The sequence below is a fragment of the Apteryx mantelli genome, chromosome 3 (assembly GCF_036417845.1).
Source record: "Apteryx mantelli isolate bAptMan1 chromosome 3, bAptMan1.hap1, whole genome shotgun sequence".
Lineage (NCBI taxonomy): Eukaryota > Metazoa > Chordata > Aves > Apterygiformes > Apterygidae > Apteryx > Apteryx mantelli.
Window position 1 is genome coordinate 50,170,646 of NC_089980.1, and position 17,756 is coordinate 50,188,401.

At 37.0% G+C, this 17,756-nt stretch overlaps 1 protein-coding gene across 5 annotated transcripts in view; it reads right to left on the reverse strand.

The window, feature by feature from the left end:
- The window catches only part of SDCCAG8 (SHH signaling and ciliogenesis regulator SDCCAG8), a 115,448-nt gene that overhangs the window by 64,163 nt on the left and 33,529 nt on the right, over positions 1-17,756 (reverse strand). For all 5 annotated transcript variants that reach the window (XM_067293349.1, XM_067293345.1, XM_067293346.1 and 2 more), the window contains one exon: positions 8,668-8,810. In XM_067293349.1, coding sequence (XP_067149450.1) covers positions 8,668-8,810 — 143 coding nt within the window. The remainder of the gene's footprint in view (positions 1-8,667; positions 8,811-17,756) is intronic.

Sequence of the window (17,756 nt, forward strand, 5' to 3'; positions counted from 1 at the left end):
TCTCATCTTCTTTCTTAGGAACTGCACGAAAGTGCACAAAAAGCATTGGAAATGCACAAAAGAGGAATTTAGGAACAAGAGGAACATGCAGCAGTGTCCCACCTAACTACAGAGAAACCCTTATTCCCTATTTTGATTTAAGCCCTGTAGAAGGTACATGAACAACAAGGAGAAGATAATCACGAACAGTTGCTCCTATTCCTGCAAAAATGTAGTTCAATATGCAGATCACCTGGAATAGCGGGGCAACCAATGGTAGCAGGATTATGAAGCTGGCCACGCTGCCAGCACAGAGAGGGAAAGCAGGTCAGCTCTGCCGAGCAGCCGGCAGCAGGGGCAGAGCTGCTCCCGCTCACTCGGGACAGGCTTCTCCCAGCTCCCTCTTCCCCCCCGACCAATCACCGGTGCTAGGGGACTGAGCAAGGGTGTGACGAGAAGAGCAAGGCAGCCAAAGCTGGCACGCTCAGGTAATTTTTCGTCCCCCCCCCCCCCCCCCCAATCCACCAACTACCTTCTACGGAGATGACAAGCTATAGCTAATGTTCTTAAAATGTCAAGTTTGATAAAGTCCCCAACTGAGGACCCTTTGGGTTCTCTGTTGAAATTTTTTCTAGGTAATAATTTCGGGAGCAGAATCCTGCATAGGAGACAAAAAAAAAAAAAAAAATCACTGCAAGTGAATGAAACAAACAACTTTCATTATATTTTTGAAAGCACAAGGCATCTTTTAAAATTGCTTAAGTTCATACAACAAATACCAAGTGCTGACAGAAAAAGTACATTTTAGCTTACTGTAAAAACAAGCTTTCGAATGTACTTGAGAGAAAAGTCCTAGAACTAGTCAAACAAATCAGAAACATTTCTCCAGTAGCATATTCAGCAAAAAAATCCAGCAGGCTTGAATACATGTGTCTGAATGATTTTTATGATTTAAAAAAAGAATCATTATCCTGTTGTCATTAGCCACACAAACAGAAATCCTAATTTGAATGAGATCAAAGTAAACATTTGATATACATGCATAAACTTATTACTGTTAGTGCTGAATAATAAATGCTCAAAACAAAGACCTTTTAAAAGATGCTTGTTTTCTATAGCAGTTAGTCTCTTCTGTATTTCATCTGAATTCACTGCTCGCTCCAAAGCGCTTTAAGTATTGTTACTGCTCCTGAACCGCACTCTACATGCAGTAGCAATTTGGCTGCCTCAACAACCTGATGCGATGTATAAAGGATGAAATCATTAGAGAAATTCAATGCAACCAGTTGCAGTTTAAATGCTACGGAGAAAAATTTAGATAAATCTAAGACTGAACTCTGAAAATGTATTATTGCCTCTTCCTTGAGAAATCTGTATTGTAGTACAAGAAATTAAATTGTCAACCATGTTTAAACTCTTTTAAAATGAAAAAAGGTGATTTATAAAGACTTTCATATCCAAAATTAACTGATGATTTTAGATTTCTCCTTTACTCCAGTATTTAAGTTTTCTTTATTCCTCTTTTCAAACTTCATTAATGGCCTTTAAATGTTTGTGTTGTAATCTTAAATATGTTTAAATAATTAAACAGAAAGATATTTAAATAACTGCATTATCATGATACAAAACTCAGAAATTTCTAAAAGCCACTGCCAGAAGATGAGAGCACTGATTTATTTCAAATCATTCAGTATCAGTCTTCGTAAAGCAGCATATGGTCTTATCATGGCAGGTAAAATATTTTACCTTCTATAATAACGCAGAGCAGCTAATTTATCTACATGCTGTATAATGAGATAAACAATTTCAGCTGCACTATGAAAACCTGTAGGCAAGGGAGAAATCCATCTCCCCCCCTCCATTCTATTGATTTTTCTGCCTATACATTCATATAATTGCTAACAATAGAGGTTATTCTTTCTTCTATCCCCTTCTTCAGTTACCTTAAAGCAAGACCTTCTTTTCAGCTGTGGAAATATTTGCAGTTTCTACAGCTGTAGGACAAAGAACTGAGAGATTTTTCACAGAGTTGCTCGGGGAGAAAGGAAAAAAAAAGCTTTGCAAGATTCTGTTACAAGTAAAGCAGAGTGAATGACAACTTACAAAGCTACCACAATCATTTACTAATGTGCTGCTATATCAAATAAGTCTAATTTTTTTTGACAGCACCAAATTAGATTTATTGCAGAAACTGCTGCATAAATAGCATATGGCTATGTTATACCACCTATTTCAAATCCCTGTAATGTTTCCTCCCCTCCCTGCTCAAAATGAATAATTGAGCCAAGCTATAAACCCTTCTGCAAAAGAGAGATATACAAGTTCAAAAGCAGATGCAGGAGATGTAGATTTCTTTGTTAAAATTGTCTAAAAAGTATCACATATTATGATCAAACAAAACAGGGCAGTAACAAGTCAGGTTTCTGTTCTGACACTTGGGAGGGGGGGTTCTCCCCCCTTCCTTAATAAAATTTTGTTTTCATTTCTCTTTCAAGCTGACAGTCATCAACACAGGGCGCGACCCCATAATCCTTTCTCACATGACTACCTCTTACTCGCACAGGAAACCCTATTGATCTCCCCTCCTTGCGTGAGTAAAATCATTCATGCGACTCAAGATCAGGAGGCTCGGGCCTCAGTTCGTTTTGCCTGAGCCCTCATTTGCGAGGAGGGAGCAGAAATAAAGCAGGAGAGAGCCGGAGTCAGTGCTGGGAAGGGCCTGGGCCTGGGGCAAGGTGCTGCCCCGCACCTCGCCTCAACCTCCGCAGTGGCAAAGTTGCCTTGGCACTTTGCTGCATCCGTCCCCAGATCCGTGTGCTTTCGTACATACACAGATTTCCAAATCCTGCCGTCAACACGCTGCTGCAATAAAAGAGGAAAACAGGCAACGTTATCATACACCAGGGCTGAGCGTAGCTGCATTTCGGCAGGTCGCAGGCAGCACAAGCCACCTAGTCGGGACGGGCCAGGAGCTCGGAGGGTCGCGCATCCCGCACGGGTGCAAGGGGCGGCGGTGGGCCCTGCGCTTGGCCAAAGTTTGGGCTGCCGAAAGACGCGGCAAGGTCTTCTCGCGGAGGCGTGGGCGCACCACTGCACACATCGGGGCAGGCTGCGGCTACCCCACCGCTCGCCGCGCGGTGGTCAGTCCTCCCAGCTGCCCTATCTGTTACTGTCTGATTAGTTCTGCTAAGGAGCCCCTCCCCGGCCAGCTTTCGCGGCCATCTGTTCGGCACGCGATGGCTGCTGCCCAGCAACCTCGCGCTGCCCTCCTACCTGGCACCCGGCTCCCGGCCTTACCCCAAAGTGCTAACACAGGTTCGCACTGCTGGCAGAGTCAGGATTTCATTACTACTACTTTGACAAGTGCAGGGTTGTTTGTAATTTCTCTTTTATCCTGATTTTGATTGTACAACCACCTCCCACTGATTCAGTTTGCTTCAGTTTTGTTGCTCACAGATTTTACTCTCCACATTAATCTCCCTCTGGCATGTTACTGCATCTGTTCCCTTTTTTATTATTAATTTTCAAATTCCCACCATTTTTGACAAAAAGGAGGTAATCTACACTCTGCTTCTGCCCATTTCATTTTCTTTAATTTGGAAGATAAGTATGAAAGCATGCCAAAGAAGTTAATTCTCCGTTAACAGTTTATTTTCTGGCATCCCAATGCCTTTGTATATGAAAAACAGATAGAAATAAATGTTGACTGAATCACAACAACATAGTCACAACCATCCCTAAATTTAATGAAAAGTAAACATATGAAGCAGAATCTAAAAAGTTTATTAGGTATCAGAGTTGTTTCATGTTATCACTCCTCCCTGCATTTTAAAATAATGTTTTTGTACAAAATTAACAGGATATAAAAAAAATATTAGAAATCAATCACAGCTTACACCTCAGTTCTGCTCCCCCACACACAAGTGTTATCGGTCCTTTCAATAATCAGTCAGTCTAGCAACGTGAAACATATCGCAGCGATTTAATATTAGTAACAGCATTTTTCTTAGAATGTTATCTCCTTTCCAGCATAGATGATGGGCTCTTTCTGACATACTAAAATTGTGGAAAAAGCACCACAGTAAGTACGCTGCTAGCTAACAGATGCTACTAGAAAAATCCAAAAGATAATACTAGGTACTGTTCAATTACAGAGACGGCTATGTATAGCCACCTTCTGTAAACAGGGAAGTTAGCTTATATTTTAGAATATAATAATACAGCTTAAATACGGAAATTGATGCATGAGGCATGCTGCAACTCTAACGAGGAAGTCTGATGACATCCGAAAGCACGACGGCAGAGCTTCAGTGATTAACTGATGCCACAAGAACCTGGAGGTGGAATGAGATTGATGTGCCGTATTTATTATACATGTATTACAATTAATGTTAATGGAGTTGCTGAAACTAGCAAGAGGCTGCTAGAAGCGCTGATCCACAGCAGGTAGCTGAAACCACAAAGGCTACAGCACTGCTAAAAACAACTGCACACCCAAAATGCCTCTTTCTTAGTTATACTACTTCCTAGAGATGTTTCATCATCTAATTTTTAAAAATGAAGGAAAGAGGGGGAAAAAAAACACCTAATTGCAACATCAAGAACCACAACAGCCACTGTCCTCACCGTAATATAAACTTTTATCTCTCTATTTTTTTCTTTTTTCTTTAATCTTTCAAGAGAGTCACACAAGTATTCAGATTATCTTGGCAGGTCACGTATTTGGACCTAGAAGCATGGGTGGTTCTATTGTTTAAGTAATTTTTCCCCACTTACAGGCTGACATTCAGTACTGCTCAGAATGTCGCATAGAAGCAAATAAAATAAATCTGCTTCAGTTACATCTCCCAGCAAATTTTAGATGACACTCTAGTCAAACGTATCATGAACCCCCTCCCTGTCTCCATGCCTGAGAAAAGGCATGATGTCACCTGAAGAAGTCATATTTTGAAGTTCAGTGACTTCCACACTACTTCAGATTTATTTAACTTTGCCATATGCAAACAGAAACTACATCTGACTGCAACCGAAATGAATACTGACTACTGGTTTGTTTTGTAACAAAAAGAGGAAAGACTGTTAATGACTATTCCATTACATAAAAAGAGTGAAAAAATTTATTAAATTAGATGACATGCTAAAATCTGTGCAAACTGTTAATATCTTGCATCTTCTATGCAGTCTTTTCCACTAGCACACTAAAATGATTTTTAACAATTATTTTCTTGTGAACCAAGAACAACAAATCTGTTTTACACTCTCTGAAAATGGACTTAGATAAGCTTTGTTTAGCAAGACCCAACCTTGCTGAATTAATTGCAATTTCACATTGATTTCAGGGTAATTTCAGAAGATTCTTCTATTACAGAAGCTTTCACACGAGTACTCACAAAGCTGAAACAACCAGGAGGGAAAGAAAAAAAAAGGGGAGGGGAGTCTAAAACCCTAAAATAGAGCTTTAAACAAACATGGTCAGTCTCATAGCAAGATAACATCTGCAAAGTTACATGACTGACAAGCAATCAAGACTACGCTGCAAAAGTTCTATATTTTCCCAGTCATTTGAAAACATACAAATTAGAATTACTAACTAGATTCAATAGCAGAAAATGCACGTTAACTAAATAGCAAGGATTTATAAGCAACATATTGCTCCGCACAATGCTCTGTCACATATTGCTCCATCACAGAGGTTACAGGAAAAGGCAAACCTAAAATCTGCAGAAATATTTTAGACTAGCTAACTGTAACCTTTCTTCTTGTTTTTTAAGAAGCACATTTAATTTAGAAGTCGTTTAGTTGGTAATATATCAGTGTTTGAAAACAAGAATACGACATAAGAAGTGGAAGTTCTGAAGAAAGAGTAGTTTTGCAGAACATTTTCTCTTTCAGACATAGATTGCATATTCTTTCTCATTTAATCCATTCACCTATAATATTTATTGTCTGCTTTTCATGTATTTAAATCCAGTGTTTTCATACACATTTTATTACTCTGTTTATTCACAATATCCAAAATTAAGTTTTTTACTAATCCTCCGAGCTTTTCTCTTTACTAATATACCTATTCATACAAAACAAAGGATTCTTTAACTCCTCAGCTACCTCTAATTTTTGCCGGAACAACTTAGTTCATGCAAGGCAACAGAAAGACTATCCACAGTGTAACAGTGGTACAGGCCTCCTGCAAGTCCAGCTTTGTGAAGAGACTTGGATTTGACCAGCTGGTTCTGTCTTGAAAATAGGGAAATCAGCAAGATGATGCCAAGGCCAGAATACCCAAGAGACACACTAAATCAGCGCAATTTCTGCAGCAACCTCCCATAGGCAGGACTCTAGAGCTTAAAATCTGTTTTCCTTGGCAAGTGCCACAGTGAATGAGTCTGTTACTCCCGTAGGATTGCCATTACCACTACCCTTGAAGTATTTTCACTAGCACAGCTGCCATTTTAGGTGAAGGGAATAGAGAGTGAAGGAAGGCAGACTGTAAGTGAATAAAGTTCATATGTTACAACTATGGATGTACCAAATCATTAAAAATATATTGGGTTCAAAATGCAAAGCTCTGATGCCATTACAGATATGTAACTTTTAAACTTTCACTAATCCAGAAAATCTGTTCTGGCAGGAAGTGATCTGAGAGGAAGAAAAAAAGAGTACATGCTGAGGACAAGTTTAATTTCAGTAGCGGATCTTTTCCTCTGTGACTCAGGGGGGAGGAAAAAAAAAAGACTGTGAGAACAGCTCTAACCCTACCCTACCAGTATAAGTAGGTGAGGACAACAGGTAACACTTCAGGAGCAATACATCTCATTCTTTTTTTCCCTCTTCACCTGTGACAGCAACATCACCTAATGTATTCCCGGAAAGCAGTCAGACGCTCCAAAGAGAAGGATGATGGAAGAAGCTACACAAAACACAGTACTCTAGAATTTGAGGAATATCAAGGAAGATCTGATCCCATTTCTCATGCTTTAATAAGTAAAATTGTTCTGACAATTATATGTCAGCATAGAAAACTGATTTTAACACTTATAAGCAGAGACCATACTATGAACACAAATTATTAAAACAAGAAAGGAAAAAAAAAAAAAAAGACCTTAAGAGTGGCCATGCTAGGTCAGTGTACTCCAGCATCTGTCTCCAACAGCAGGTAAAAGCAGGTGTCTATGAAACAGTATCAGGACTGGGCAAGCACAGAGCATTACTTCCTCAAAATACTGTTTCAGCCTCCAGTGATTTGCAGCTCAGGAACTTTTTGAGCCAGAGACAGTAGACGAAAAAGCTACCTGAGTCATCTGTACATTAGGTACCCAGCTTTAAGTACCATGCTATGTAAAAGTAGTCGATAGTCCTCATTTTTACAAGTTAAGTATTTTTGCAAAAATATATTGGCTGGTCAGATTTCCTCCAAGATATCCAGAGCCTTATTGCATATAAGCAGCCTTTTGCTAAAAGGAGTGTGGTAAGCCATTTGGTTAACTATCACAACAAATCATTATTAATAAAGTTCTGCTAAATCCAAACTTTAGTTATCTTAACAACTCACCCAAAACTTTTTTCAAGTTCATTAACCTCTAGCATATTTTTTCTCTAAATACAGGCTGTTAGAGTGGTACTTTCTTCCATCTGTTAAACTACCGTGCTCTGAATTACACAGAAATGTAGCTGAATAAAAAAGAGATTCATTGAATTTAATAGTTTATATGAGACTATTTTATTTCCATTTACTCAATGGCAGAATTCTCACAAAGCCTGAAGAGTACAAGACTTGGATAAACATGCAGACAGTGTGTTAAGTGATAAAAATCTGAGGTTTTTTTCCCCATGTAAAATTTAAACTAACTCAACTTTTTGCCTAAGGACTGAGTAAAAACCTCCAGATTTGTTTCTGGATGTCCACTCTTGAAAAAAGCAAAACAAAGCCTCGCGAACAATAAAATGAAAATATTGAGTCTGTGGCAAAAGAAGTATTCCTACAGCTGCCAAAATGCAAGCTAAAAGATATTGAGTGAGTGAGTTAAACTTCTGGAGTTTTCTAGAAAGGTGTACCCAATAGTATAGTAAATGCCTTGGGGCATTTCCATTCCATCCTTGGATGGAATAAGCTCAGGGAAAGTCTGCAGTCACACAATGTTTGCATTGTACCACATCTCCACTTTGGAAAGTCATTTAAACACCCTCTTCACATACTTGAGCTTTCATCTCATTCACAGACTGTAATATTACTTTTTGACTGTTTAATCTTCCATGAAGCTTAACATAATCATGTACATTGATATCTTACTGGTCATTCTGCTGCAGTAGCTTCATGTTATTAATAGGTGAATTCCTATGCTTAAAGGTGCCATACAATATGATCTAAAACATTATTTTAAAATATCTTTGTCACATCAGACACAGCAACAACAAAAAGAACATAGCTGTGCTCTTCCCCGCTCTTCTTTCTGTCCCAAAGTATGGTACCTCATCACTGTAGCTGAACATTGCCTTTTCTTCACCCCAGTAATTCACTTTCAGAAATTATAGTTCATAACTCATTTTTTACTTAAATCTCCACTTTTAATATGACTGAGGGCTGCACATGTAGCCAATAACTGCAAGTATCTATAACAACTGTTGGGAAGCCTGTGGCAAAAATTAGCAGAATGAAATTGGTACTATAGCATGTAATAGGATAAGGGGTACCTGGTGAGGTGCAGTTGGTGCTCAGATTTATTCAGCAGTTCTGTCAGTTTTAGGCACTCCTCTCTGGCTCCTGTCACATCCTGCTGGGCTTGTTCCAAACGCTGTTTGTTTCCATGCAGCTCTAATCCCAGTTTTTCTATTTGCTTAGAAAGACATATAACCAAAGAAAGTATATTTAAGAAATGTAGAGAGATACGTTTTAAGATGATAAATCTTAATATGATCAAAGCTCCTGAAAAATAAAGCATTTTCTTTTAGAACAGAAGTAGTTTATACAAACTGAAAACAAGCAAATTAAAGTATTTCACATTACATTCTTATGAAATGCCAAAATGCCTATCATATTTAAATACATTAATACAGAATCAATATTATTGTCTTCAAGGGCTTAAGAGATGCACGCATTCAATTATTTTCTGATTTTCCCATCTGAAGGCTTCCATATTTGTGTCCAGAATTCACTGTGCTCGAAAGCCAGTAAGCAGAAGCGCAGTAGCCAGCTTCAGAAGCCACCGGACAGAGTAGCTCTTGTGTTCATTTAGTTTCCTTGTACCACCTATTACATAAGCAACAATACATAGGAATCCAGCTTTTGTTATATTCACTCGATATTATGCAAGAGAATGAAGGCTGTTTTGTAATTTTACCATTATTGAAAATAACTTACAACTGAACCCTACAACAAACCAGCCACTGTTAATCCTGTCATTTTCTTCACCTCATTAGGCCTTATAAGTCAACTAAACTAAGTCAAGTAAATCTAACATGGTTAATGAGTCTACTAATTTATTACATGTAGCCGTCAGTGCATTTGCATGACTAGCACCTTTGTTTTTAGTGAAAACACAGCAAACTTACTATTTCTAATTGTATCATCATTTCAAAAATTTAAACATTTCTTTCATAAATATTCTTAAAAGGAATACATTTTGCTGTAAGACCATGTATAACATAGAAGTATTTGTAAGAATACATTTGCACCATAATACTGAGCTTTGTCCTAAGGATGCCTTTAAGGAGACCAACGAAATACTGAATAAGCTAACAATGCAATTTTTTCATGTAATAACTATTCTACACTAACTCCTTATATAAATATTTATTCTTCATTGGGGCAGGAGGGTTGCATGTTTTTCAAGTCAACTAAACTGTGAAAGGTCATTTGTAGTACAGAATAAAATTGTTCACATAAGGAGTTAGGGCTGAATAGCTATTATACTTTAAATTCATACCATAACTTATTTTGTGTTAGCTTCCTCATGTAGACAGGCCTTAGTATCTTCTTCAGTTAACGTAATTATTCATTCAAACATCCTACAAGAACAAATGAATGCAATTCGGTGCCAATATTTGCACCTGAAGCACCTTCATAATTATGTTGTCTCTGTTCTTCCCATGAAAATGTTAGCCTAAATCATTTACAGTAAGTTATTATGTCTCAGACAAATACAATCTCCTCATCCAGAGAAAAGGTTTCATAATGTTCTCCTTCTTTTTTTTTTGTTGTTAATTGCTTAACATTATCTATATGCTTTTTCCTTTTCAGACCGTTCAGAGAAGGTCCATGAAGGAAATCTTGGTTAAAATTTGAATGCTGCCTTGCTTTATTACATAAACTACCTACCAAATTTAATCAGTAATTTTAAGTTCTAATACAAAGACAGAGAAACTATTTGCAAAATCATTAGTACTCTCCCCTCAAAAGAATGTAACAACTTATTACACTGTCAGAGTATTTTAAAACCAGATATGCAAAGGTATCCAGATAAATAATTTAACTGAATAATCCCAAAGGGTTGCATACTTTCTTGCAGAACAACAGAAGTCTCAGAGGATTCTCTATATTCTTCTTGGGAGCAGCAGTTCATTAATATTATTTCCACATTCTTAGTAAAGTGGGACTTGAGTTCTTCCCTGTCTTTACAAGTTAAAGATAGGGAAGTTCTGCAACACTCTTACAATGTGTTTCAGGAATACATCCATTCAGCAGACCTTTGAAAAACAAAAACCGCAATTTAGTTGAAAAGTATCAACTAAATATTTGAAAAAGCACAACTACAACTGAGAACATAAGTACACCCTACAATCACTCCTTTGGGAAAAGTTTCAATAAACAGATGGGCTTTACATTATCCCCTAGAGTTACACAGGCTTGGGTTCTGACACAGACCTATAGGAGGAAGCAAATTCTAAGTACAAGAACCTCTGGTGAGTGTTCTGCCTTCCTCAGCCTTCATCAGATGTTCAACCTGCAGATTTGAACCCAAGAATGCATCCGTTGATTTCAGCTGTTGTGAAAGTACAAAAACTAACTCTCAAACAACAATGCCATAACATAATCCTCAAAGATCAACAGGAGTCTTATGACTGCCATTAAAAAATATCAAGCAAGCAAGCATAGCTCTTGAAGAACAAACAATTTTATTCCTGTTACTTTCATCGGTAACCCCAAAATTCAGTATCATCTTTTACATATATATATATATATATATATACACACACACACACACACACACATGCATATGTATACATATAGGGGTGTGTGGGGTGTGTGTGTGTGTGTGTGTGTGTGTGTGTGTGTGTGCGCGCGCGTGTGTCTTACAAAATAGCAGTCTTTTAGAGGTCACCAAGATGAGAGCTATATGAAAAGCAAGAATTCTAATGAAGAAGTCTGGCAACGACCATGGCAGAAACAGTAATCAACTTCATGAGAAAAAGATGGAGGAAAAATGTTGCCCAAGAGAACACGCTAACAACAACTCAAGAACCAGAAATGTCCAATCCAGGTACGTTTAGGAATACCAACTAAATTCTTCTTTTCCAAACACCAGAAACAGTTAACTAAAAATAACTTGGTAGGAGCCATGCATCATCATGGTGAAAACACAGAGCCCAAATTCTAAATGCTACATCTTACTTCCATTTAATAACTCAAATAATAGTTTAAAACATATGAAGTCTCAGAACTTGAGACCTGCTCATGCAACAACAAAAAACAAACCCCATCCTTCCCCTGAAAAAAGACGTTAGTCCCACACATGTGGGGACATCCTAAAATATGTCAAATCAACCCCATCACTAGGGCATCACAATATAAGTGGAATTCAAGATACAGAGAAACTTCTAGAATCAATAAGTCTTATTCACTGTTCCTGCAGGGAACCATATCAGGCAACATCCTTCCAAAGCTATTCAGACTCAAACTACTTTCTATGTTACTTTTAGTTCCCATTTCTTCTACTGGGAAGCTGCAAGCAGTTCTACATTATAGTTGCTATCTGGGCCTCAGCTTAATTGTAGGGAGAAACAGAAACAAACCACTAACTGAAGTATTTTGATGACAACTCCACTTCTCATGCAGCGTTAATTCGATCCCTCAGTGCCTATCACTTGTGATACAGCTTTTTACAACATGATCAGATAGTATTTCTTCAAGATACTTAACTTTTCAATGTATGTGAGAGACAAGGAATAGAGTGCAGAACTGCAAAAAGACAGATGACAATCTTGCATTTAAGAAAATCTGAAACAGATTTTCAGTATAACAAGGAACAGAATTATCATAATGTATATGTACAACAAGACTACATTAAGGTTGGAACAGGCAACTTCTGGTGCTTAACTCTGCAATTTTAATATTCTTATTACTCCTGAATATAAATTTAAAAGTATTATTTAATCTGTGTCTTGCATTGCAGCTGCCTAAACTCCCAGGAATATCAACAGGCACTTTGCTGTTGAAAGAGGGCAGGCTAAGCCTCAGTAAGAGACACATCATTATTAGTGAACTGAAACATGTTAACGCCATTCCCCATGCATATCCAATTCAGTTTGGAAAACAAAGTAAGAAACTTTACTAAACAAAAATTAAAGCATTGGTGAAATACGACTGCAATACAATTTTAGTCTGTATAAATTATTCTTTTTTCAGCGTTACAACCGACAACCATTTATATTTTAAGTTCCCCTTTTTGAAGTATACAGTACCTTTTGCGATTCTGTTCCTGTAACACTTGAAATAAGCATTTCTTATTCATTAGAAGGTAATTTCTAATCTAATCATAATTTGATTTTCACATGGCATTTTCAGGTGAGTACACTGTGGAGCTGCTCATTCAGTGAAATAAATGTAATTTACTGGAAAATGTAAAAGATGATTTTTCAAATACTGGCTCAGTCTTTAAACACTCACTCATGAATTATCTGAAACTATCTTTACCTAACAATGCTTATGTATGTGGTAAAAATTTGCTGTTTAATTAACTAGACATCTCTTTATCCCTACAAAATCTGATAAAATGAAATAATAAAGTAATTCTGTTTAAAATGAGCCAAATTAAAGGATTAAAATAATTATTTAATTCTTTTCATACTGATGCTGATTCTATTGTATGCAGAAAAATGCAACTTAAATTCCAAACTAGCAGATGTTTTTCATAGCATTTTAAATAGCAGCAAAGCTGACAGAAAAGACAAACGCATCTTTTACAAATGAGAATGAAAAAGTGGTGACAAAAGAACTCATACCCTGAAATAAATGCAGAAAAAACAATTTTAGAAGCCTTTTAACAAATCAAAAATATACTAAAAAACAAATGAATTAAAAAGTGATTTATGACATCCACTGTTGTACCAGTCTTCTTTCACATCAGGTAAGAAAACACACAGTACAACCTAAAAAATAATCTTGCACTGACTATACCATCACATAAGTTCAAGAAATAATTCTGGAGGGGAAGATATTTTCATGAATTTACTTTTTTTGTTTGTTTGTTTCATGCTTTAATCTTTTGGTTATGATACAGAATGCAGGGGCATAAAAGGGAATCAAAAAAAGAAAAACAAAGATAAAGTAATGAAAAGTGAAATATATTTCCTATTTTTGTTGGTATTTACAGGTACATCCCTAAAAGGCAATCAACATCTACAAAATCACATACACTTCAAATTAATACATAGTAAAATTTTACAGGCCCTGATGCTCACATGCTTATTTTCATTTACTAAAATAGCCCTTCAAAGCAAAGAAATTAGTGATAGTACACAGGACTGAGGATATAATTAAGCTTCTTATAAGATGTGCCATCAATATAGTCGTTCAAGTACTCTTAAATATGGTACGTAAAAGCAATAGGGAATTTTTGCATGGCTTAACGCTGATTTCAAACAATGTTGTCTTCTTTATTATTAATAATAATGAGCTATTAATTAGTTATTATCCCTAGTTAATCAGGGAGAGAATAATCATACCTTACTATTACAGTGAAACACTTTTTTTTTAAACAGCTTTTGTAGTAAGATCACAGGTGTTTTACTTAAAGGAAAGAGATCTAGCAGTCCATGTGCAGCAGGGGTCACTTGCAGTCATTTCTACCCTAATCCTGGTATCAATCAGGCAGCTCTAGTTTCTGAGTGGTCTCTAAACCTCAGACCTCCCAAGCATGGCCATCTGACATAGCATATTGCACCTGAAGAACCATCCAACTTTGAAAAGAGAGTTAGGGCCATCACGAGGTTAACTCCTGCCAGGTCCCAACAATATTCCCCCCCCCACACACACACTTTTGAATTCTGTATAAATTACTTCTGCTTCCTATTCAAATCTGAATGGGCAAACAAAGCAATTAAGAAAGCTAAGTTTGATTTTCAAGGGGAAATATCCTTTAGGGATTATATTTAAGATTATAAAGCTGTGCGAATGTACAAATAAATAGTAAGAATTTGAATGTACACCTGGCTTAGAAGAGCCTACAAAAAAACACCTCTTTCAAACAGAGTCAATTCACAAAGTACATGCAACAACTGCAAATTAAACAAATCATTTAGCCCAATACAAAAATCCTAAATTAAGTGTGAAATAGAAAACCAGTTCATATATTGACATGAAAGGCAGCTAACAAGAGCAGAAACACAGGAACAGTAGTATCCCAATAAGCACACACGGTTCCTTTGAAGGGTTTTGTTATGGCCAGCTCACAAACTGATTGACCAGAGAGACAACCAGAGATTCAGCCTCTAGAAACAGTGCACACTAATTTTTTTGGACCACCATTATTCTAGCCTGATGCAGAGGTACTCTTGCATCCCACAAATGCAAGTAGTTTAGTGACCACTTTGTCACTTCTACCGCAAAGAAATATAACAGCTCCTTGCAATATTTTGGCACCCCATGTGCTCTAAAAGGCAGAGCCTCAAGACCAGCGCCCATTACCTATGCAAAGTCAGCAGCAAACAACACTCTGCTTCCAAAAAGATTGAGAATTAATAGAAACAGGATGCGCAGGTCACTCGGAAAGTACTGAGAGAACTTCCTGGGAGCAGCATGGAGGGGGGCTGCTCTTAAATGCACACATTTTAAAATCCAGTTGAAGCAAACTTTCTACCAGTAATCTTCAGTTATGTGCAGTTGGGGCCAAAAAAAAAAAAAAGAAAGATGGATTTATGCCAGTAAATATTTATAAATAAACACATTTAAATTAGGCAATTGTCTTCCATGTCTGTCCTTATTCAAACCCTCCAAGAGCAATAAGGCTTCTGGATATTGTGGTTAAATATCTAGCAAAACGGACAGGAATGAATACATGAAACGTGTTATACGATTCACTGGGATTTCATCTCATTACTTTCCTGAAAATATTTGCTTTCAGTTTGCCAAAATATTTGAACTGCAGCACTGTTTCAGGAACAAAATTTCCAAACCCATGGAGATTACCACAAGAACATTTTAACAGTCAACATAGCTGCACTAGAGATTAGCTCAGCAGCCACCAGCAGAGGCAAGATAGTGATTTTGTACTACAGTAGAACAAGACTTTTTTAATGGCTTGCATTTGTGGGGGTGGAGAGTAGATGGTTTGCTTGCTAATACAAGAATTTGAGAAAAGTAGGGATGCATACAGAAAAAAGGAAGCGGAAAGTTACTTCCACTTCATTATCGAGAGGAGAAAGGACAAGACTTATTTCTTTTATCCTTTCGAACACATATTTGAGGTGACTGATGTGGGATTTTCTCTTTTCCTGGCCAGCATCAAGGGCTAGCTAGGACGAACAGCCATACAGTGACAATAGACAAGTTATAGTCAGGGACTTTTACTTTTTTCTTCCGAGTAGACTGTTGGCACAATGACTATTGATGAGGCGACCATTCTTCTAGTTCAAGAAGAAAAAAAATACAGAAAACAAGTATTTCTGCAAGTATAATGCATACATACACATTATACACAAATTGTGCACTCCTATTCCTATTTTGAATAATATCTAATGCCCATATGTGATTTTATCTTCCCATAAACTGATGGGGCAAGATCACACTGGATGATACATCATGGAAGAAGGTTACATGGGCCAACTGTACCTGTGAGAGATGAAATGCTGACTACCAAGTGGGACTGACAGAGCTCACTCCTCTTAGCAGGCCAGCTGCTTCAAGGAAGTATCTCTGAATGCAGATCCGCACATAAAATTCTACTACTAGGAATCCCAGTCTCAGAGATTTTCTTTATAAAAAGATGACAAAGAGAACTTAATGAAGGCTGTTTGTACCACCGATCTTCGACGAATGGATGGGTGACAGAGGAAAGCAATACTGTAGTAGAGCAGCAGCAGCAGCCATACCATAATTATAACCAAACATTCCTTTCATTAGGTATTGTGGGGTCCCAGATCAATGTTTTTCCTCACAAATTTTCAGATGAGCTAGTAAGCTCAGTTATAAAACGGGTGATGTTCCTCCTGAACAGGTCAGAAAACTCACATCAAAGCAAGCCATAAAGTACTCACATATTACTCCTTCCTCATTTACCCATTTTCAAGTTAGTGCATTTAATGCTGAAAACAAAAAAGGATACGCTAAAAAGAGTTCAGTTACAGTGGAAGATTATCACATATTCTTTCCTAACGCTTTCTTGTCCAAAAGCAATTTGGTCTTGCTACTTCTAAAGCCATATTACTCAAGGTCAGGCCAGATAAGAAAATTAGGCGCTAAGAGTTTCAAGTTGCCTGCAATGTTTTGCATTTTTTTCCCCCCACTAAATAGCATCCAAGTCCAATTTAACAGAATTTATTTAAAAAATAGAACTGGCAGAGGATCTTCTTAACTAATGGGGTCACAAAATCTTAAGCATAAAACTGTCACAAGAATACTGACTTCAAATACAAAATATAATCCTAACCCATCTTCATCAGGGTCATCAAATCTTGTAATTTTATTGAGTTTCAAAACATCTAGTGATATTCTGAATGTCTCAGCTTGTGAAAAAGCTCAGCTTCCATTTAAAGAAAATACCAGAATTCTCATGGCTCCAAAAAAGATCTGGAGACCTTGACTTCTAGCAATTAAAAGAAGAAAATAAATGAGAAAAGTCTAATCTTTTAAAGCCTGACTCATAGGAGCCTGGTACCTACTCATGAAAAGATATTTCAATGAACCAGTCTGTCTTTAGAAGGTTTACTGGTCTTGCACTGCACTGGATACTCTTTCAGCATTTTCAGGATATAGATCCAAATTTTTGGCCTGCATTATTTCTGATGAAGACAGAATCAGTAATCTCTCAATTTATAATTTCTGAATTTGATTACTATAAATCATGGATTTATGACAAATGAGATAAACATTCCCAAAATACCTTTTGGCAAAATGCTTTTGGACTACAATTTTGCCAGATTTCTATTTGTCTGCAAAATTGTCATTCAGTCTATAGTGTACTGAGACATCATTTAGGTTCTTTCATATTATACAAAAATGCTCTGACATGTAGCTATTTCCATTTGTATAGGTCATGCATATCAGTGACCCTACAACTTCTTTAATTTGGGCTCAGAAACTTAAATACAGGCAACTCTCAGCAGACTGTATTGGTATAATAGTTCTGGAGCCTTTCATTGTTTCACCTACAAGATACGCAACAGAATTCTGTAATTCCCCACTTCAAACAATGTCTACTTTTAAAGACTGTATTAACAGAATGGCTTTTTACAGGTTCAGATTAAGGTCTTGGATTTATTTCTAGCAAAGTATTTATCTGATTTCTCAAAACACAGTTAAAAAAAAAAACTGAAAAGCTTCAGTTAGTTTCTGAAGTTGGATTCAA